Genomic DNA, 23,152 nt, shown 5'->3' with positions numbered 1-23,152 from the left:
CCGCCCCCTCCTGAGACCCCCCACCTCTAACCACCCCCCAGGGACCCCACCCCCTAGCCAACCTCCCCTGCTCCCTGACTGCCCCAACCCCTATCCACACCCCCTCCCGCTGACAGGCCCCCTAGGACTCTCACGCCTATCCAACAGTCCCTGTTCCCTGTCCCCTGACTGCTCCCCCCAGAACCTCTGCCCCATCCAACTACCCCCTGCGCCCTGTCCCCTGACTGCCCTTCAGGATCCCACTCCCCGTCCCCTTAATATGCCAGAGCCAGCCACGCCACCATACTGCCTGGCCAGAGTGGCAGGCCAGAGTGCTGGCAGCATGGCACGCTAAGGCTGAGGGGGAGAGGGGACAGCAGGGGAGGGCCGAGGGTAGCCTCCCTGGCCGGTAGCTCATGGGCCAGGCAGGATGGTCCTGTGGGCTGGATGTGGCCCGCGGGCCGTAGTTTGCTCACCTCTCTTCTAATTATTAGAGAGAAGGCCTGCAATTCAAGACTGCTGGGTTCTCTCCCCTGTGCCAGCAGTGACTGACACATCGTAAGAACTTAAATAGGTAAGGAATAGGATCAAGTCACTATAACTAGGAGTCAAAACTTATAGAATTCAATTCTGCCTTTTCTCCAGACCTGCTGCGTGACCTCAGGCAAGGCTTTAATCTCTCTGAGTCTCAGGTTCCCGATCCGTAAAACATGCATGATACTGAACCTGTCACCGAAATAATTAAAAAAAGAGTCAACTTCATTAATAACACAGAGGATGAATTAGTTTATCCTAATTATATAGTTAGGCAAATTAGTGGGTCATAGAGATCCAGGCCAGAAGAGACCAGAACATCATCTAGTCTGACCTTCTGTGTATCCCAGGCCACCAGCACCACCCAGCATCCACACACACAACCCAACAACAAAAGAAATAAGACCCACAGGAGATCAGTCTATTATGTGCCACAGGCAGAGACCAAGGGGTATAGGTGAGACTGAGGAGTACCAGTCTATGAGGACCTGCAGTGGCAGGACAATGACAATTAGTGAGATATACCCAGATAATCCTGGCAAGTGACCCACATGCCGCAGAGGAAGGCGAAACCCCCCTCAATGTCACTGCCAATCTGATAACGGAGGAAAATTCCTTCCTAACCTTGCATATGCGATCAGTTAGACCCTGAGCATATGAGCAAGAATCAGCCAGCCAAGCACCTGAGAGAGAGAGAGAGAGAGAATGCTCAGTGCGACCCCGTCCAGTGTCCTATCACCATCTGTGGCCATCTCTGATGCTTCAGAGGAAGGAGATACAAAAACCTCCCAGAATGCATTGTGGGGGGAGGGACATCCCTTTCTGACCCATGCCAGTGGCCTGCTGAAACTCTGAAACTTAGCATTAGGAACATAAGATATAAAGCTGAAAGTGGCACCCAGGGCTGTCAAGCCCTGCCCTCCAACCATCACAAGAAACCCTGTAATGCAGTCACACTCATAGATTTGTCAAGCTCCCTCTTAAAACTAATTACGTTGTTTTCCTCCACAACTCCTGTTCCAGAACCTCATCCCTCTGAGGGCTAGAAATCGTCTTCTCATTTCCAGCCTGAATTTGTTGAGGGCAAAAAGTGTGCAGATAGCTTTTGTAGCATGCTCTTGGACTTCTGGCAAGCTGACACTGTGACTCTTGGTGTTTCAAAGTTATGGAAGTCCCTGCTATAGAACAGAAATTTCAACAATTTCACTTTGGCCAGGTCTACACTACAAAGTTTTATTGGCATAGCGGTGCCAGTCAGGAGTGTGAAAAAAGCACAGACCCTGGCCAACATAACTAGGCTGGCAATTCCCCTGGTGTAGATTCAAGTATGGCAACAGAAGAGTGCTTCTGTTGGCACAGCTAATATTATATCTACACTCAGGGGCTCTGCCAATATAGCTGTACCAGTATCGCTATAGCAGGAAATCATCTGTAGTGTATACAAAGCATTTGTGATACGTGTGGGGGAGGGGAAAGGGGGGGCGGTGAGGAATCATGCACTTAGCCATTTGCAGAGTAGCAGCCTTGTTAGTCTATGTCCGCAAAAAGAACAAGGAGTATTTGTGTCACCTTAGAGACTAACAAATTTATTTGACCCTAAGCTTTCATGGGCTACAGCCCACTTCATCAGATGCATAGAATGGAACATATAGTAAGAAGATATATATTCATACAGAGAACATGAAAAGGTGGAAGTTGCCATACCACCTCTGACAAAGCCCTGGCTGGGAGGATTTAGTTGGGGATTGGTCCTGCCTTGAGCAGGGGGTTGGACTAGATGACCTCCTGAGGTCCCTTCCAACCCTGATATTCTATGATTCTATGATTCTAAGAGGCTAATTAATTAAGATGAGCTATTATCAGCAGGAGAAGAAAAAAAACTTTTGTAGTGATAATCAAGATGACCTATTTTAGACATTTGACAAGAAGGTGTGAGGATACTTAACATGGGGAAATAGATTGAATTTGTGTAATGACCCAGCCACTTCCAGTCTCTATTCAAGCCCAAGTTAATGGTATCTAGTTTGCATATTAATTCAAGTTCAGCAGTTTCTCATTGGAGTCTGTTTTTTAAGCTTTTCTGTTGCAAAATTGCCACCCGCAGGCCTGTAATTGAGTGACCAGGGAGGTTGAAGTGTTCTCCTACTGGTTTTTGGATGTTATGATTCCTGATGTCAGATTTGTGTCTATTTATTCTTTTGCGTAGAGACTGTCCAGTTTGGCCAATGTACATGGCATAGGGCATTGCTGGCACATGATGGCATATATCACATTGGTAGATGTGCAGGTGAAAGAGCCCCTGATAGTGTGGCTGATGTGATTAGGTCCTGTGATGGTGTCACTTGAATAGATATGTGGACAGAGTTGGCATCGGGCTTTGTTGCAAGGCTTTGTTCCTGGGTTAGTGTTTTTGTTGTGTGGCAATAAGAAAGAATGGTGTCATTGCTAACCTTTGAGATGCTTTGTGGTGACAATGGGATTCTTGCTGCTTTAGAGGAGATACTTCCAGGAAAAAGCCAAGTGCTGCAGAAGGGAAATAAATTCCTCAGAAAGAGTTCCGACACCATGACCCAGTGTGGTCCTAGGGTTAGTCTTGCAGATTGAATATAGACCTCAGTTTCTGGCTGCTTATAGTCATTTAAGAATGTGTGACACTTCTCAAAAGAGATCAGGATTTATCACAAATATCCTTGTCCAATATCATTTTGTATATAACTACTAAATTCTTCCTGAACTTTCAAGTATTTCTAGTACTCTTCACTTCTTGTTCTGAACTGTTGTTGTGTGATGTTGTGTTCTCTATCACAAGTGTTTGCATCTCAGTGCTGTCTGAAATGATTTTTTTATTCCTCTACTGGAATAATAGTGCCAATACTTTATAAAACATGGTGTAAAACTGGAGAGGGTTCAGAGAAGAGACTCAAGAATTGAGGACTGGAAAGATACAAAAGGCCTCTATTTATGTAGTTGATTGAGAAATTCAAGAGGTGACTTGATCACGGTTAACAAATATCTACGAGGGGAGAAGATATCAGATAGTACAAGGCTCATTAATCTAGCAGACAAAAGCAGAACAAGATCCAGTTATTGGAAGTTGAAGCTAGACCAAATCAAACTTTAAAAATGAGGGTGACCAACCATTAGAACAGTTTGCTGAGAGGTATGATGGATTCACCATCACTTGGAGTCTTTAAATCAAGATTTGATGTCTTTGTAAAATGCAGCTCTAGTTCAACTGCAAGTTATAGTCTTGATACAGGAACTGCGAGATGAAATTCTATGGCCTGTGTTAGTCAGGAGGATGGACTGGATGATCGGGGTAGTTCATTCTGGCCCTAAAATCTATGAATTTATAATACTGTTAAAGCACTTGTATATCCTTTGGAATGAAGAGATATCTATAAAATAGCTTATTGATGCTGTACTGGTCACTGATGTTGTTGCAGTTATTTTTGCCGTCTGTGCCTTACTGAGATTATGCACTGGCACTGAGAACACTGGGGCAGGCAGGCTGTTACAAAGATTGATGTGACCAGCAAGGGGAAAAAGTCCCGGCGAGGTTGTGAAACAGCAAAATTAGGTAAAATGATGCAACAACAAGCTGGAAGGGGATCTGTGGATTAATTAGTGGCACTCAGCCTATTAGAATAACATATAGTTCTTTTCGTCCATAGATTTCAAAGCGATTTACAAAGGAGGTCGGTATCACTTTACAGATGTGGAAACTGAGGCACAGGGCGGGAAAGCGACTTGCCCAAGGTTACCCGGCAGGCTAGTGGCAGAGCCACGAATAGGCAGGTCTTCTTAGTGCCAGCTCAGTGTTTTATCCACAAGGCAACATTGTCTCCCTCTTGCATCACTCGCTCGTGTAGAGTTAGAGGATTTTGAATCATAGCTGTAGCCAGTGGCGATGATGCAATTTATATTCTGCTAGTTTGCTATCTCACTGCTTAGAAATCATGAGGCTACGTATCTAAGCAATATGTAGCACTAGACTAAATGTTTGGCTTGATTAGGAGGCCTATGTTCTTGAAGCCACATTTTGGGCCCCTTCCCTGTGTTTTTGTGTCTGCTTTTCTCATTCCTCTTGAAGTTTAGGAACTGTCCACTTTGTGGGTAGGGAAGTTTGCCTGATAACTATTGGGTTTTGTGCTTGTGCCAGATTGTTTTTTAAATTCCAAGGTTATGGATGGCATTTAGCTGATTGGTGACTTCTGTAGTTACTTTTTTGAAAAGGGCTTTGTGTTCTTTTTTTATTGAGCGGCACTTAGCTGCCACCTGGTAAATGCCTTATAAATAAATAAAATAAACACCACCAAGAAAAAGAATTGGTTCAGTAGATCATGTCTGAAGAACTAATCACTTAAGGTTGCACTGGAGGAAGCAATTCTGCACTGGCCAGTTGGGGAATCTGAATGCTCTAATAGGGCTCGTCTATCTTAGATTCCTGTTACTTGCTTATTAATGGTGTCACATGCAGTGTGCATCCCATTTCTTTGATCTAAGGGGCCGAACAAAGGATTCTGCATTGTCCCAGAGGTGCTGTAAAATTTTGGTTGCCGTTTTGGGGTCAGTTGCTTTTAAAGCTTCCAAGAGAATATATGGAGATTCTGAGTTAGATCCTGAACTTACACAAATCAGCGCAGTTCCTGTGACGTCAGTGGAGCTCTGCTGATTTATACTCACTGGGGATCTCTCCCACTGTGTTTAAATATCACATATGCTATCAGTGGCTTAGTGGTATAAGACTAAACTTCATATTCCCCAAAGGAGGAGTGGGTAAACTCCATGTACCCACATTTACCCTCAACTACACTACTGATGCTAAAGCTGGAAATGGCTTCTGGGTCACCCAGCCCAAATGCTCTTGCACTGAGCAAAGAGCCTGGGACACTTTAAAAGCAACACCACTGTATTGGGTCAAAAATTGGCCTTTCCATGGCGCTGCACCTGATGTTGACATATTAATTGTCTCAAACAAATGTCTTTGCTCTAAAGAACACAATATCAAAGATCTATGCTGCTGTTACACAGAACCCACGGAATATCAGCTCAGTCTGTCTTCCATAGATCTCCCTAGTTTGGCAGTACGAAGACATTAAGGGGGTAGCCTTCACTCTGAATTGTCATGGCTTTCTCTGCAGAAGTCAAAAACATATCATCATGATGATGAGCGACTTCTTCCCTGCTTGAATTATATACATACCAGTAATCCATTCGAGTATATTTGAGAGTGCGCAGGCTGCCTTGACTCATTCTCTTATCTGACGAGTTCGTTAGAGCAAGTACCATACTGTGTTTTGCTGCTGCTTTGAGTTCTTCTCTGAAGGTCTAATTGGCCTTGAAATATTTTTAGAAGCTGTCATGTTTCATCCTGGAAATGGGCGATATATAGATTGCACTTTAGATTGATTTGTTAAGAATGTGGATATAAAAAAAAAAAACCAGGAGGAAATTATCATGTGTGGGAGACCTCTAGAAAGGTTAAACTCTGATGTTAGAGAAGATAACGGACATTAGTGAAAACCCTCAATTTATCCTTTGGACCACTCTGTACATCACACAAAAAATAATTATTAGCTGAAGTGTAATGACTTTGGGGCTCTCATCTTATTGCATCTCCAAGTGCTTTACGAAGCATTGAGTGAGATGCTGGCACTGAGGTGAATGTATAGACAAAGGCGGCAGCTGTTTGTGTTCTCAAATTGTCCATACAATGCTGTGGATACTAGATCATGTTTTGCAGAGATGAGGAAGCGTTGGGCAAGATACCCAAGTGATCCTGTTACTATTGAGCACCTTTTAATTTCAACCTAGGGAAGCCCAAAGAAGGTGAGCAAAGGTGGGGAGGTGACCCTGATTTACAGCCAAATCAAAAGACAAATTGGGGGTATACAGACCCCTCACTACACAGGAAGAGGTTAAAGAGCAGCTGGGATGGTCTAGACGGTATTTGGTCCTGCCATGAGGGCAGGGGACTGGACTCGATGACCTCTCGAGGTCCCTTCCAGTCCTAGAGTCTATGAGTCTATGAGCTGTGGGCTCAGACTGCCACACCCCACTGTTCCTGTGAAGCACGCCAGACTTGGAGGAGGAGAGACTCAGTTTTGAAGGCTCCAGCCCTAGGCGATGGATAGACCTCTCATTCTCAGCTCCCAGATTGGTGCACAACAGAGAGCCAAGGTGCCTTAGATTTCCTGTGGATCTGCAGCAGTAGCACAGATGACTGATGGACCCTTATGGAAACTGTGGGACAGAAGGACTGGTGCCAGTCTTTATCTCTGTTAGGATAGTATTCTTTCCTTTGTCATATTTGGACCTGGGATCCTGCCAACAATGCGAGCCCCCTGAGAAGGCAGGTCAGAGTAGGAAGTAGCCCAGCGAAGAATCAAGAGATCCAGTGAAACAGACCTTAACTGCTTGCTGCAGATCTCTGGACTTGAGCACAGGATAGAGTGAGGGAATGGGTTTCCCTACAGCCTCACTGAAGAGACTCGTGTAAAGATCCCAAACACAAGGGCCAGAAGGACTGTTGGGTCTAGACCGAGGCTGGTAACCTGTTTTGGGACTATTGTTGAGTTTAACTCTGATTTACCAAAAAAGCTGAGAGACAAAATGTGACCTGGCCAGAGGGCCAAGTCACAAGACAGAGGGATCCACCACAAAACCTGAATGGCCGGCTATAGGGTTGCAGAGAGAAAATAACTCAAAACAATAATGCCTCACCCAGGTCCAAGACGGTACACTGGCTGGTGAGTCACTTTGTCATAGGCTGCATCAGGCATCCAAATCCCCTCAGTAGTTTTGAATATCTCATCCCTAGTGTGCAAGTGGGAAAAATACATGGGAGGTAAAAGGTGTGTGTGTGGGGGGCAACTGGCTGAGACCCCACTGACTTTCACGTCTTCATTTCTCCAATATATCACTCGTCTCTGGAATTTGGATGCATTAATTATTAAAGCTGCTCCAGCCTGTGGCAGGCACTTATATGGATAACTCAAAATCCCACTGGCCGTGGGAGCTTTAAAAGGGTCATATTGCGGCATGAATCCTTGGGGATTTCTGAACTGTGTTTCAGGGATTTGAGTGTGTGGAGCTTTACGAACTGTGGTGACTGTGAATGTTTACTGGGCCTTTCGGAACTGGAACGTTCTGGATGCAGAGCCCAGCGGACTTGTCATTTGAAGTAGCTGGTGTTGGTGGGAGATTGAAGCAAAGAATGAAGTGGGGTGGATGGATGAAATTTGTAAACAAGGATCCTCTCACTTTACTATTTTGTTGATATTCTTTCCCCTCCTGTAATTAAAATCATGCTAATTAAATTAAAAGGCTTTCTTGGTTATTTGGGTTTTGGAAAACATAACAAGGCCCAAGCAGGCTTTGTTCTATTCTTGGGTCTTTCCAGTCAGCTGGCAGAGATTTTATGGAGAATGCAACTAATATTCCCCTCTCCTTTCATGTGCAAGCTTTCTTCTTTCTCTCCATTTGCAGTTAAAACTGGTCAGAATTTTTTCATAGAAAATTATGTCAAAATTGAAAATAATAAAAAAAAATGTTGATTTTTAGTGAAAAATCAAAACTTGAAAAAATTCAACCAAATCTTTTCATTGAAAACCAAAAAAAAAAAAAAAGGAAATGCCTCCTTGGTGCCTCATGGGAATTGTAGTTCAAGTGCTTTGTGCTCTCATTCTCCTTTATAAAGCTGCTGGGCTTTGTGTGGACTACATTTTCCATGGTGCAGAACAGTCCCCCTTCTTGCTGAGCAGCCTGGTGCATAGTGAAAGTTCCATGGCCACAGCATATCATGGGACATGTAGTCTGGCTGGGGAAGCTAGCTCACTGGGAAAATGGGGGTTAGAAAGCTTGGGAACTGCAACTCCTTTGGGGCACCTTGCGTGGGGTTTTGGGATTGAAACTTTTGGTACTGAACCAAAAACCTTTTGATTTTGGGGTGTTCTGCTTTTTGATGAAAAGTTGAAATGTTCCATGAAAAGCAGACACTTCTCATGAAAAAAAAAATCTTTAGTCAAAGCCCAGTTTTCTCTTAAAAAACAGTTGTGATGGAAAAAAATTTTGACCATCCCCAGTATCTCAGGGTGGCAATGTATTTTGCCACAACACCCAGGCTCCTGAAAAGGGTCATTCTTGTTGCTTATGTAGCAGTTTTTCTTGTCAAGGTATGTTACAAATGAATGAATTAATCCTCTGAGAGAGGTAAATATTACTCCTGCCTTACTGAGAGCAAAACTAAGCCACGGAGTGATTAAGTGGCTTGGATACTGTCACAGATGGAGTCAGTGTCAGAACAAGGATTAAAATTTAGGATTTCCTGGCTTCCATTTCCACAGTCAGATGATGAGCCCATACCAGTTATCTCTTCTTTTTCATGACTTAAGGTGCTAGCGCAACTGGTGATGTCTATATGTTTGTACCATTGAAAGTATCTTGAGAAAATCCAAGAGATAAGTTATAATAATAGCCTGTATTTATTTAGTGTCTTTCATTGTGAAAGATCCTATAGTGCTTACATTCTTGATATGTTTAAAATGCAAGAAGGAAAAATAAATACATCTACTGTTGTTTCAACATTGAGGTTCAGACATCAAATATTCAAAAAGAGAATTTTTTCTACTGGATTTAACTTAGTCACTATTCTGTATCTTGTGTATTTTGTGGCATAGATTAAATAACGTAAGTAACGAGCCAACTTGTGTTGTGGATTTACAAGAGTCTCATTGTTAGCTTTAAAAATCTGCTCGACTGATTTTCATAAATCTTAAGTCGTTGTGGAGTGCAAAACACACCAAGTTTCTAGCTGCAACCATTCCAATGGGAACATATGGAAAGGTAGCTTTGTTTGTTTGTTTTTCCTGGTTGCAGTGTTTGAAAGCACCTCTTCTGCTCAAAGTTAAAAAAAAAAAAAATCACTCCCTTCAGCTGAGACAAAACATGGAATTTGTGTGAGGAAGTCCTGAACAACTGAAACAGGAAGCTTAGAATGGAAACTGGAACTCAGCTTTTAAAATATAATGAAGTCATTCAGTGTCTCCTTTTCCCAGCATGAGCCTCATGAGTTGCTTCTCGCAACTGTGGTAACTGTACCTGTAAAATCTAGAATATTCTGGGTTGGCAAAGTTCAAAAGACGTGTTCACTGGCAGCAGCTGCAGCTTGGGGGACTAAACCGCACAATGAAGTGTGGCGGGGCGTAACTGGTGAAGGAGGACCTTACTCCCTACCCCCCCAGGGTTAACTTGATGTATTGTTTGTTGTTGACATGGTTGAAGCAAGGAACCAGGAAAATGATCTTTGTTGCAGCATTTTGCATGGATATGAGTGGGGCATGATGGGATTTATTGAAGCCAGAAGGAGGAGGTTGCAGCAGTCAAGATGCAAGCAGATGAGGCCTTGGATGAGAGGTTAAACTATTCTTGCTAACTGCCCTAGAGACCAGGGTGCTCATTGTGAGGGTCAACCTGCTCTTAACTTGCAAGGCTGTGCCTACTGTAATTTGCCACTTCATGGTTATCTCTGGCCTGATTGAAGATTTTTTCCAATTCCCATGGGAGGTAAGGATGCTCAACTACATGAAAGTTCAGGCCCATTGCTCCAGGCCAGTCCTGCATTGGTGCCTCCAGCATCCTTCATAAACATAAGAACGGCCATACTGGTTCAGACCAATGGTCCATCTAGCCCAATATCCTATCTTCCGACAGTGGCCAGTGCCAGGTGCTTCAAAGGGAATGAACAGAACAGAATCAAGTGATCCATTCCCTATTGTCCACTTCCAGCTTCTGGCAAACAGAGGCTAGGGACACCCAGAGGATGGGGTTGCATCCCTGACCATTTTGGCTAATAACTATTGATGGACTTATCCTTCATGAAATTATCTAATTCTTTTTTGAAGCCAATTATAATTTTGGCCTTCACAACATCTTCTGACAATTATCTCCACAGGTTGACTGTACGTTGTGTGAAGAACTTCCTTTTGTTTGTTTTAAACCTGCTGCTTATTAATTTCACTGGGTGTCTCCTGGTTCTTGTGTTATGTGATGGGATAAATAACACTTCCTTATTCACTTTCTCCGCACCATTCACGATTTTATAGATCTGTGTCATATCCCTCCTCAGTCGTCTCTTTTCCAAGCTGAACAATCCCAGTCTTTTTAATCTCTCCTCATATGGAAGCTGTTCCATACCCCAATCACTTTTTCTTTTTTACCCTTCTCTGTACAATTCCAACAGAGAATTGGAAAAGGTACAGAGAAGGGCAACAAAAATGATTAGTGAGAGATGGATTGACCAGAACAGCCCACAGTCTGCAAAAGGGCCTCGGCCTTCCATTCTGTGCGTGGGTCCTTCGGGCACACCGGAAGGGAGGGGAGCACAGAATGTTTGAGGAGTGGCAGTTTAACTGCTATGATGATTTTTTATGGTTTACGCCAGCTCAAGGAGAAACCACTGATGGGACAGGGGTGGGAGCTGAGTCCTGGAACGGATTTGTGCTCAGTCACCATGGTTACCTATTACACGGGAGGGCGGGAAGGATTTTTGCCTGGATAAAAACCTCATCATTTGGATGATTCATTGGCTTGGACAGTGATGCCTCCTCACATTTACAGCTTGTGACCGGCCTCTAGTTTGGAACCGAATGGGATGGAATGAGACTCAGGGTGGAGATGAGTGAGAGCATGGGTGAGTGGAAAGCAGAATGTTGTTTCTTTGCTCCTCAGGAGTTGCATACTAAGGAAAGCCAGCCATAAACAAAACCTTGGTTAGGTAATTACCCGGGGGGTTATGCCGCCTTCTGAAGCCTTTGGCATTGGCCAGTGTCGGAAGAGGAGAAACTGGTTTTTTGATCTGTTCTGGTATAGCAGTTCCTGTGGTCCTAACAAAGTGCAGGTTGATGAGAATTAATGCACACTGTTTAGGAGTGGGGAAAAATGAATGTTGATAGTATAAGGATGAACAAAGCGTTACCCATGAAGATCAGCACGCAGCTGCAGCCACCTTTGTCTCTAATACAAGGGTGTGAGGTTTGCAGAGACTCGGGATCCCAGCAGGCAGTCCTCTCTCTCTCTCAATGGAAGGCTGCTCCGATGAAGAAGGACAGTTGCATGCGGGAGCTGTAGAACCAGAGGCTATATCACTGTATTAAAGAAGGAGGTGGCTGCAGTAGGAGGTGGCTGCAGTCTGCTCCATTTTTACGCTACCTCAGTGCTGCTCTGGCATCCACTGGACTAATCTGATGACATCATGAATATGAGATTTACCTTTTTGTTCTTAATTATTAAAAATAATAAAGACTCAATGCATGTGATCTTTGTGGGATGTCTTATTTTAGGATTTCAAATCTGCCTCTCATATTCAGGATGAAAAGGACATACCAACAGTCTTTCAAGCTGTACAGTTGGGGTAGATGCTTAACAGTGGTCAGACATGCTTGGAGTTGAACTGATTGCCACATTTGGGAGACAGAGGGCCCAATTTCCCCACGGGACATAGTGACAGTGACCTTGAGGGGGTCGCAGAACATATCGACAATGACCTTGTTCTTCTGGAGTGTGGAGCAGAGCTCATTCAAGGTCGCCAAGATCATTTTCCTTTCTTGCTACTCTCTCACCATATCTCTTTGATCTCTTTGCTGGACTGTCTCCATTGGCTCTTCATTATCCACATAAAATTTAGATTAGCCTTGCCTTCCTTATGCCCCAGAACGCTATTCCAGCTTAACCTCTCGCATGGCCTCCTTCCTTTTAATTCATTTATAATAGACTGTTCCGTCTTCTCCCTCTAATACATATTTTGCTGCTTTCATTCCACTCCTTATCCTTAGATCGTTAATTTAAACCGAGCATTCTTCTGCACCTCCTCTGAATCTTTTTAGAAAATGTACCACAGAAAATGACCAAAGGGCACTTTTGGGCTTATATTGTTCAGTTGTAAGGTCTATGGGGGAGAGATTTTCTTTAGTTTATCTGAGTTGTGGTAAATCTATCTGTATAGTTATGGTCTATACAAAAAACAAGTATGTATAATACACCCTTAAGATGCAAAAGGATTATTCCATGTTATTAATGTCCTCTTATGGAGTTAGTATTGTCCGACCTTCAGCTCTTGCTATGCTCTGTGTTTTTGTGTGTCCATATGTTAGTTATTAGTGAACAGGTTTGAAAGAAACCCCATTTAAACACACAAATACTTTTGTCTGAAATGTGGTGTCATTTCTTTCTCTTTTCTTTCTTTTTGTGTTGACAGTGACTTCCTTGGAAAGAACCCTTAGGTCCCTTGGGACGTCGAATGATACGCAAGAGCTGCGAGATGGACTGTGAGTCTGTTTTGTATTGCTGGGATCTCTGTCTCTCTCGTTCCATATTATTCCTATCTATTTTCTCTCCCCCTCCCCCTTTATAAAGCTGGAACACTTTTTGCACAACTCCTTTTTGTTGCTTCACATTTATGATTAATGTTGGTAGGAAATGTATTGATTTTATAAAACTTCCCTTGTGCTGGTTTGAGAAGGGTGGTGAGTGGATGAAGGAAAATGGCTGGATAATTATTTTTTTAATGTGAATGTGATGGCCAGAATTGGAAGCTGAAGTAGGTTTTCCTTGCCAAGAACAGTCAAGCAAAGAGGAGAGAAGAAGGGTTAATGGGAAGACATAAATTTATAGCAGAAATCAGCTTATTATGGTGTCAAAACTGGCATGGGTCAGAACACATCAAATGACACAAAATAGTATGTTACATCTTACTTCTAGCAGATTTGGGTAGTCTCTCTCTCTCTCTCTCTCTCTCTCTCTCTCATGCCAACACACACACATTTTCATTGTATATACACTAAAATGGCTTTTCTAAGTGTGCTGCAATTTGCTATTAAATGCTTCCTTTATAATGGACAACATAACAAAATCAGACATAGGAATCAATTCTATCCTCCTTTTCATGAACGTAGCTCATGGGATGTACATCTCATGGCAGAGTTTTGCTCTTATTCATAGGCGCCGACTCCATGGGTGCTCTGGTGCCAGAGCACCCATGGAAAAAAAGTAGTGGATGCTCAGCACTCACCAGCCGCAGCTGTTTGACGGCACCCCCAATCAGATCATCAGATGCCACCAAACAGCTGATGGGTGCGGGAGAGAGGCTTGGGGGAGGGCGGAGAGCAGTGAGTGGGTGGGAGCCTCAGGGAGGGGACGGAGCAGCGTGAGAAGATGCGGAGTGAGGACAGGGCCTCAGGGCAGGTGGTGGAGCAGGGGCAGGAAGAAGCAGAGCAAGGGTGGGGCTTCAGGGAGGGGATGGAGCAGGGTAGGAAGAGGCAGAGTGAGGGCAGGGCTTTGAGGCAGGTGGTGGTAGAGCAGGGGCAGGAAGAGGCGGAGTGAGGGTGGGGTCTCGGGGCAGAGCAGGGGTGGAGCATCCCTTGGGAAAAGAAAACCTCAGCACCTATGCTCTTATTCCCGGTTACATTTTCTCTTTTTAAAGATGAAACCCAAGATTTCCATCTTCTTTCTCCCTACTTTACCCCTCCAAGATCCTATAGTGCAGCCAACACCCTCTGGAGCAGGAGGATGGGACAGAAATAATTTTTCAATCCTGCAGTGTCCTTGCTGATTGTTCACCACCGGGCTGTTACTTTTTGTTGATGTTTCACCCACACAGAACGTACAGGTGTGTCTGAAATATCCAGCACAAAGCTGGTGTTTACCTGAATGTAACTGCTGCATTTAGCAACACGGCAGGTGTGTACTTTCTAGGTGTAGCTAATGCCCTAGGCTGTATGCAGGCATAGCTGCCTTGCCTCCTGGATGCACTGAACAGTTCGGCACTGTAGTTGCCATTCTGAGATAACATTACCTAGTGCATTAGTCATGGCAGGTGGTGTTTTACCTGAGAATTGTAGTATAGTCAGCTGTTCCTCAAATGCTGCTCCTTGTTAATTGTTCAGACGAGATCTCTGAGCTGTGTGTTCTACCTCTGCAGCAAACAGTTACTGTTTAATCTCTTCCCCCCTCCTCAGCACCCAACCCCCCTTGTTCTGAGTCTGTCACACATTTCTCCTTGAGTATCAGAGGGGTAGCCGTGTTAGTCTGGATCTGTAAAAGCAGCAGAGAATCCTGTGGCACCTTATAGACGAAGTGGGTATTCACCCACGAAAGCGCATGCTCCAAAACGTCTGTTAGTCTATAAGGTGCCACAGGATTCTTTGCTGCTTTTATTTCTCCTTGAGTATCCTCTAGCCCTGAAAATGTTCAGGGAGAAATGAGTGGACATTTGTTAAGTTTATTACTTTTAGCATCACCGTTAAGACAACATTTGAGTAGAATTTTATTTAGATAATAAAATTGCCACACATTCTGGTTTCATATTTTGTGTCTACGTCTCTCTGATTAGAGTGAAATTGGTGTATGTGTGGGTGAGGGAGAGGAGACTTCACAATAAATAGGTTCCATTGTATTTGTATGTGATGAAAAGCCCTGAAGATCGGTCTCTAGATCCAGCACAGTCACTGCCAACTCTTGTATCTTCCTCTGTCCTGTTGGCATCAGCTCGGTTGTTTGTCTGCCACAGCTGTTTGCAACACGCTTCCCTGGGAATGGAGGCCTTTGCCCCTGTCCTATTGCCCAAGATCCAGAACCTCTTTGCTATCTGGAACCCCTCTTTTAAGGGGTGCAGGGTGAACCTTCACCACACACAACAGCAGATTGCTTCGTAAGAACAAGATTATTTTAAAACAAAAAAAAGGAGTTAAAAAATGGCTTGCGTTAACATACCTAGATTTATAGTTGGCATAAGCTAAACCAGGCCAGACATTCTCACTGAAAGTTACAGAGGGAAAACAGTCCTTAAGTATTCCAAAAAGCAATCTGTGTCTGACTTCAGTTCCTACCCCATCCAGTTCTGAGAGAAAGTGAATCTCAGCTGTCTTTCATGCATTCAGAGATCTCACCACATCCTGTGGCAGTTTTGTGTCTAGCGAGGCTTCCCATCCTACTCAAGAGCAACACCTCCACTCTGCAAACAATTTTTCTGAATTACCTACATGTACAACTAAGTGGGGTAAGTAAGGGGATTGCTGCTTTCTCTCTGGGTTTGTCTAGTCAAGGCGTAAAAGATGGCCCATTGAGGATACAAAGACCTTTAATAACTGCCTTTTGGAAGATTAACAACATACTCCAGAGGCTGTATTTCAAAGACTCACCTGCCTCAGAAGTAAAATGGTTTGTTCACTTGTTGATTGAGTAGGGGAGTTTCACCTGGTTTGGTGGAGTTTTGCTAAATCTGAATCACACCCCCTCAAGCTCTTCGGCTATTAAATATTATTTTATTTACAGACATACTCATTCTGTCACAAAGGGTCACCCGTGTCCAGGGCTGGAGTGCACATAATTCAGTGGTACTGGCAATGTGTATTCCTCCATCCCCTCTAGTGGCAGGTCTACACAAAAGATAACAGCCTTCTAATGCTATCAGTTGCTTTATTAACTGAAGGGTTAGAATACTGTGCTGTGGATTTAAAGATCCCAGCCCCGCTGACGATCCATGTGCAGGACAATATGGTTCCACAGAGTTAAATATTTGGTGGGTTTTTTTTGTCCCCCCCCCCAATTTTGAAGCTTTAAAACATTTTAAGCTTTAAAAAACTTAGTTTGGGGATGAAGTGGGCTGTAGCCCATGAAAACTTATGTTCAAATAAATTTGTTAGTCTCTAAGGTGCCACAAGTACTCCTGTTTTTTTTGCAGATACAGACTAACACGGCTGCTACTCTGAAACCTTAGTTTGGGGATGTACTTTCCTATTGTAAAAGAATGTTAAGGTTGCATCGTCAAGCACTCAAAAGGCCATAATCAAGGGTGCTTTTGTAACCTTAATTTGGTCCCCTTTTGCATACATATTATGATGATACCATCTTTAATTACTTGATCACATGTTGTTTCTTCCACAGCACCCCTTGCCTCATTCAGTGCACAAGATGGACATGCTCTGGGTATAAATCAGGGTTGTGTAGTGAAGAATGCTGTTGTCGGTAGGACCTCTGCCTCATTTGTTTCAATAGTTGGAAGGTGTGTAGTGAATGATTCAGAGGATGCAGGGAGAGAAAGGATGGTCTCATGGTTAAGGCAGTTGAATGCTGTCCTGAAGAACCGAAATTTATTTCTGCCTCTGCCACACAGTTTCTGTGTGAGGTTGGGTCAGTCACTTAACCCAAAATGTTCACAGCTGCCTGTGAATCATATGTTCCTCATTTTCTGGTTGCCCGACATTAGATGAGTGACTTTTCTGGGCCTTAGTTTCTGTTTCTCATCTGTAAAATGGGCACAATAATATGACCTGTTTTCACAATGGTGTGAAGATATATTGAATAATATTTGTAAACTACTGTGAGGGCATCAGTGAAAAGCCCATGTGGAAATTAATAATTTTGTACTCAAGCGCTGGGTTTGGTTGTGGTGCAGTAAATAATGCAAGGGGACCACACATTGAATGAGGAGTATCAAATGGAATATTCACTAGTTACCCATCAAAGGAATACTGCCTATTCTGTGCGTTGAATGAGGCCAGGTGTTTGGTTAGAAAAAATGATATATGATCATGTAATTAGACTGTCATGATGTATATGCACAAGAGGGCTGAATTAAGGTTGCACAGGCAACCTTAATCCCAGCATTTCCTAACTTTTGGGTGCTTCACTTTGCTATCTTAATGTTCTTTTAACATTGTTTTTTTGAAGGTATAGAAGTACAATGCTTTTGTCAAGATTTGAGTAATGGCTCTGATGTAAGTACTGTGCTGAAAATAAAGTCCAAAATACTTTGAGAATAATGAATTTAGCTGAACAGCTCTGGCATGAGACAAGGGCATTGGTTCTTTTCCTAATTGAAGGGGAAAGCAGAGCTTTTGGATTGCTTGTGGTACTCGGCTTTCAGCCATGCTGTATCCCTGCTTAGCACGTGTTCTCCCTTGGGGTGCATACTGTGCCAAAAGACATCTTCGGCTCAGCACACTGTTATTCAACAGCCCTGATAGAAAGAAAAAGATCATATATGTCATTGGTTATTGAAATTGCTCACTAACCAGCAGAACTTTTCAGGAAGGTTAATTACTTCATCAATTCGATTTGTCTTCCTGCTACCCCAAAAGCCAGCATCACATGCTATGAAGAACTGCCAGCGTGTTTTGTGGAAAAGGTTACCCAAATGTGGGATACTCTCTTCACTGAAAAAGAACTGTACAATGCTCCCAGAAAAAGAAACGTCTCATTCCCAGTTTGAGGCCTACCTGCGTAATAAGAAACACTTGACACACTACCAGAAATTGGAATCACCACATTCAACTCAAGCCCCAGCTCCTCATGGTTTGTTTATTAAATATTCAGAAAAAAAAGACGTCTAACTGAAAATTCTTGGTGCCCTTGAATCTGGAGTAGGAGTATAGGTTATTTTATCTCTGTACTTGGCACTGGTGCGACTGGAAAGAGACCAGTGGAGGGCAACAAAAATGATCAGGAGGCTGGAGCACGTGACTTATGAGGAGAGGCTGAGGGAACTGGGATTGTTTAGTCTGCAGAACAGAAGAATGAAGGGGGATTTGATAGCTGCTTTCAACTACCTGAAGGAGGGTTCCAAAGAGGATGGATCTAGACTGTTTTCAGTGGTGGCAGGTGACAGAACAAGGAGTAATGGTCTCAAGTTGCAGTGGGGGAGGTTTAGGTTGGATATTAGGAAAAACTTTTTTTCACTAGAGGGGTGATGAAGCACTGGAATGGGTTACCTAGGGAGGTGGTGGAATCTCCTTCCTTAAAGATTTTTAAGATCAGGCTTGACAAAACCCTGGCTGGGATGATTTAGTTGGGGTTGGTCCTGCTTTGAGCAGGGGGTTGGACTAGATGACTTTCTGAGGTCCCTTCCAACCCTAATATTCTATGATTCTATGACTGCTGCTGGAGTTCTGAGTCCGCAGTTCAAGATGGATGTTGATAAATTGGAGAAGATGCAGAGAAGAGCCACAAGAATGATTAAAGGATTAGAAAACCTGCCTTATAGTGATAGACTCAAGGAGCTCAATCTGTAAAAGCCCAGCAAAGAGGAGGTTAAGGTGTGTCTTGATTACAGTCTATAATTATTTACATTGGAAGCATGTATTTTAATAAAGAGTCCTTCTCTCTAGCAGAGAAAGGTATGACATGATCCAATGGTTGGAAGTTTAAAGCAAGACAAGTTCAGATCTAAAATAAGATGTAAATGTTTGACAGTGAGAGTAACCAACCATTGGAACCATTTCATGGTCATGGTGGATTCTCTATCACTGATAATTTTTAGATCAAGATTGGATGTTTTTCTTGATGCTCTAGGTATTATTTTGGGGAAGTTCTATGGCCTGTGTTATACAGGAAGTCAGACTACATAATCACAATGGTTCCTTCTGGCTTTAGAACCTATAAATGTATTAGTTAAAGACACTTGAGATCACTGGTGTCCCTTCTTGATGGAGATGCTTTCTGACACCTTTGTAGAGGGACACATGCCATCAGTTCCAAAATATTCAGTGGTTTGGCCAGTACTCAGTAAGACATCACTGGACTGTACAGATCTAGCGAATTTACTCCTGGTATCCAACCTCATTTTCTTGAACAAGCTAGTTGAAAAGGTAGGAGAAACCCGTTTTTTGCTACATCTCTCCACTGTTGAGATCCTGGAGCTCTTTCGATCAGGTTTAAGGGCACGCTACAGGATGAAAATGGCACTCATTATGGAAATAGATAACCACCCCTTGCCCGGAGTACATTTTTTTCTTTTTACTAGATCGGCAGCATTTAGAAAGGCTGATCCCCATATGCTCTTATTACTAGATCTGTAGTATTCAGTACTGCTTATCCCCGATATGCTTTTATATTACCTTCAAATCATTTGGGGGGGAAGCCTGACTATTCTTTATATTAACTTTAAATTTTATAACTTTCAGGTTTTGGCTTTAAAAATATCCCCCATTAAATGTTTTTTTTTATTCCTAATAAATTCAGATTCTTTTTTAAAAAAGTGAAGAGTAGAAAGGTATTTTAGAGTCATAATTTCCTGAAAGAAGATTTTTAAGTAAATCAGACAGAAGCTTTTAAGTGTCAGCATGTTTAACTGAGGGTAGGATTTTAATAACATTTTATAGGGGTTTGTTATTCTTCTTGTATAAGCTTAAAAAAAGATTTCCATAAATATTTTGAAGTGTCATTTTGATTCCATTAATATGTTAAACCCTTCAAAGTAATACCTTCTCTGTTCAACTCAAAGCAGCTGGATTAACGTTATCTGTCCTTTATTTATCACTACTGCCATCAACTTCTGACATGAAAAATCTTATTGGCTTGACAGTAAAACAGGGTTACCAGACTGCACTATTTACATTAAACTATAATACCCTTGCCTCATTAATAATTTTGTCATATATTTATGTGACATCTCTTATCCTTTAGAATCCTAAAACACCAGAAATGTGACATCTATATGATAAACTGCAGAAGCACGTGATAAACTGTGGAACTTCAGATAAATAAATTTATCGCACACCTTTGTCCACTTCATATGTCCTCTGGCCATTAATCCACTTCTCTGAGACTTCTTTTCGCATTCCAACTCCCAGGTGACTTCAAACAGCTGCCATTTAAAAAAAAATCTGCCTGCGGAGGAGACCATGATGAGGTGTTTACCCCCACGCTGGCAGTGAAAGGGTTAATTGAAGCCGGAGAACAATTAGCGCTCCTGTTCACACCTGGAAGCTGCCCCAGGCCCAATTTAGGATTAATTAGCTGGGGAGGAGATCCATGGCTGAATTAAAGATGAGAGCTGAGAGTCAGTAGTTAGAACTGGGGATTGGGAGAACTGGATCTTGTTCCTATTTCAGTCACTGACATGCTGTGTGACCTTGGGCCAGTTTTCTTCCAATTGTCTTTCCTAAAATTAAAACATACATATTCCTAGCTTCAGTAGAACTTGCAGGTTCCCAGCATAGCTAAAAATCAAGCTACTATTTGAAGTTTAGAAATGAGACTTCTCCGAGTCTCGTTTTTGCTCTGTGTAAAATAGAGATTATACTGGTCCATCTTTGTAAAAGTACTTTGAAATCTTGTAGTGAAAAGTAGTGTAGATTGATTGATTGTTATTTTATTTTTATGTATTTCTTCAGACTGTTTAATTTATTTATTACCCATTCTGATCTCACCATTTCAGTAATATTCAAGTCTTGTCTTCTGCTTCCATGAACAGAAAACTGATATTTTTGTTGTTTTGCTTTATTTCTTACATAGTTATAACATCGTATCATGAAACGATATTTCAGTAGGCTAAAGAGGTCAGCAGCACTTTGAAAAATGGCTTTAAAACTTTTAATCACTTCTCCATCACCCTCCTGTACAGAAAGAGAGCAAGCTGACTTTCACCATCTGTTGGCATTGCCAGCAATGGACAATAGTTTTGTAGTCTGATGTAGAATGTCCACAGGCATAAAGCTTGGAAAATGCTGCGTTATGAGATGCTAACTGGAGTGACAAGCCTTTGGATTCTTAGGCACATTTTTGTAAACATCCCTAGGTCAAAAACTCTTTAAAGAAATGTCTCGAGTCCTTTTAAACTGTAGTCCCTGTGGTTGCAGATTGCACAGTGCAGTTCATTGATAGAATGGAAAGGGGCTTGTGGGTAGACGATTATTTAATATTCCATGTATACACACACAGTATATGTTGCTGTCAATGCCGGGCATTCCCTTTGCAGTCAAGTTCTTAAGGGGCTGACATGTTAATCCAAACATGCTAATATTCAGTGAAATATTTACATTGGCTCTACGTGAGGTCTCCTTTATTTCTTGAGATTTATGTCATCCCTAAAGCCAGGAGCTTCTGCCCTTCAACTAGCCTGGCATTTCTGCTGATTCTTTGATGTTGATTGTTGGGCTGTAGCATTTTTGGAGCATGTCTATGGAAGCAATTAATGTTCTCTGCAACATATGCGGATACAACTGGGGAGGGATAGCTCAGTGGTTTGAAGTAACATTGACCTGCTAAACCCATGGTTATGAGTTTAATCCTTGAGGGGGCCAGTTAGGGATGTGGGGCAAAAATCTGTCTGGGGATTAGTCCTGCTTTGAGCAGGGGGTTGGACAAGATGATCTCCTGAGGTCCCTTCCAACCCTGAGAGTCTATGATAATTAGGAAAGCATTTTTGTTTGTTTGTTTGTTTAAATGTATACTTTGTACAATAATGGGATGGTGTGCTGTGTGGTTCATTGTTGAAGAAATCAATCTAGCTTAGTAATAATCCTGTGGTTCCTACAAGTTAGTCCTTTGTGTAATAGAGGAGTCCATAAATGTTCCACTTTTAAAACTCTTCATGGTGAGAACCACTGTCTAGCTAAAGAACGTCAACAATTATTTGGGAAGGAAGGTGTAGGTTATACTCGCAGAATAATGGGTTGATTTTAAGCAAAACAAAACTTAGTCAAGGCTGACATGCGGTCTTTTAAACCATGGAGGAGTCTCCTAAGAGAACTGGTGGAAACAGCATCACATGAATAACTTAAAACTAAACTAGAAAAATCATTTGAGAATACACTGTAGGGAAGGAGCAGAGTGGAGGACATCTGCGTAATGCTGGACAAAAAAATAAGAAGACAGAAGGAGAGACGCCAAGGCGCCTTTTTAGAATCACTGCATTTACTTGTCTGTTAGCCACCTGTTTAGTGGTTAACCTTGTTACTTGTTAGTATATGCACATTTATCTGCATATATTAACTTTTGAGGCAAGTCAAACCGCAAAAGAATTAGGATTTCCAAGAGAGTGTTACTTTGCTATATCCTTTTTCTGCACTGGTTTTCATATTTTTTTTTTTGCTAAATTTACTAACTGTTGAAACTATTTCATAAAAAAACTACTAAGTTTCTAAACTCTTGTGGTTGTGGAGAAAAGCTGGACCACAGTGTAACCTAAAGGCTCAAAAGCCACAAGGCAAATAAATAGAGGCCAATGTTTGTTTATTTTTTAAAAATCTCTTGATTTTTAAGACAGTCTCATGATTTTGGGGGAAGCCTGATGCATGATTTCCAATCACTTGGGGTTGGCAGTGCCACTATTCTGAAGCGCAGTGATATTATATCTTCCTCGGTGTAAAACAGCAAGTCACTTTCAAAACGTGGAGTAGAATGCAATAATTCCCAAGCCTCTGACACGTACTGAGGCCACTAGACAGTGCCCCTCGCTCTCAGACCACTTGAATCACAATGGGGAAGAATAATGTTGAAGTGGATCAAAAACTGTGAAGACTAACAGCTGTGACTGGAGTCATGAATATAAGAAAGATGTTAATGCCCCTGATTTTCTGTGAATGCTTCCTGTTAGAAGGTAAAAGCAGCAAAGAATCCTGTGGCACCTTATAGACTAACAGACGTTTTGGAGCATGAGCTTTCGTGGGTGAATACCCACTTCCTCAGATGCATGTAATGGCATTACATGCATCTGAGGAAGTGGGTATTCACCCACGAAAGCTCATGCTCCAAAACGTCTGTTAGTCTATAAGGTGCCACAGGACTCTTTGCTGCTTTTACAGATCCAGACTAACACGGCTACCCTCTGATACTTGTTAGAAGGTAGTAACTCTGAGTG

General features: G+C 42.5%; 1 protein-coding gene across 1 annotated transcript in view; it reads left to right on the top strand.

Annotated features, from left to right (window-relative positions):
• Nucleotides 1-23,152, top strand: part of TSNARE1 (t-SNARE domain containing 1) — a 637,975-nt gene that overhangs the window by 312,897 nt on the left and 301,926 nt on the right. Inside the window, exon 6 of the mRNA XM_030553891.1 lies at nucleotides 12,770-12,839. Within this exon, the coding sequence (XP_030409751.1) occupies nucleotides 12,770-12,839 (70 nt within the window). The remainder of the gene's footprint in view (nucleotides 1-12,769; nucleotides 12,840-23,152) is intronic.

Source organism: Gopherus evgoodei, chromosome 2, assembly GCF_007399415.2.
Source record: "Gopherus evgoodei ecotype Sinaloan lineage chromosome 2, rGopEvg1_v1.p, whole genome shotgun sequence".
NCBI lineage: Eukaryota > Metazoa > Chordata > Testudines > Testudinidae > Gopherus > Gopherus evgoodei.
This window is presented reverse-complemented; position numbering and strand designations above follow the sequence as displayed.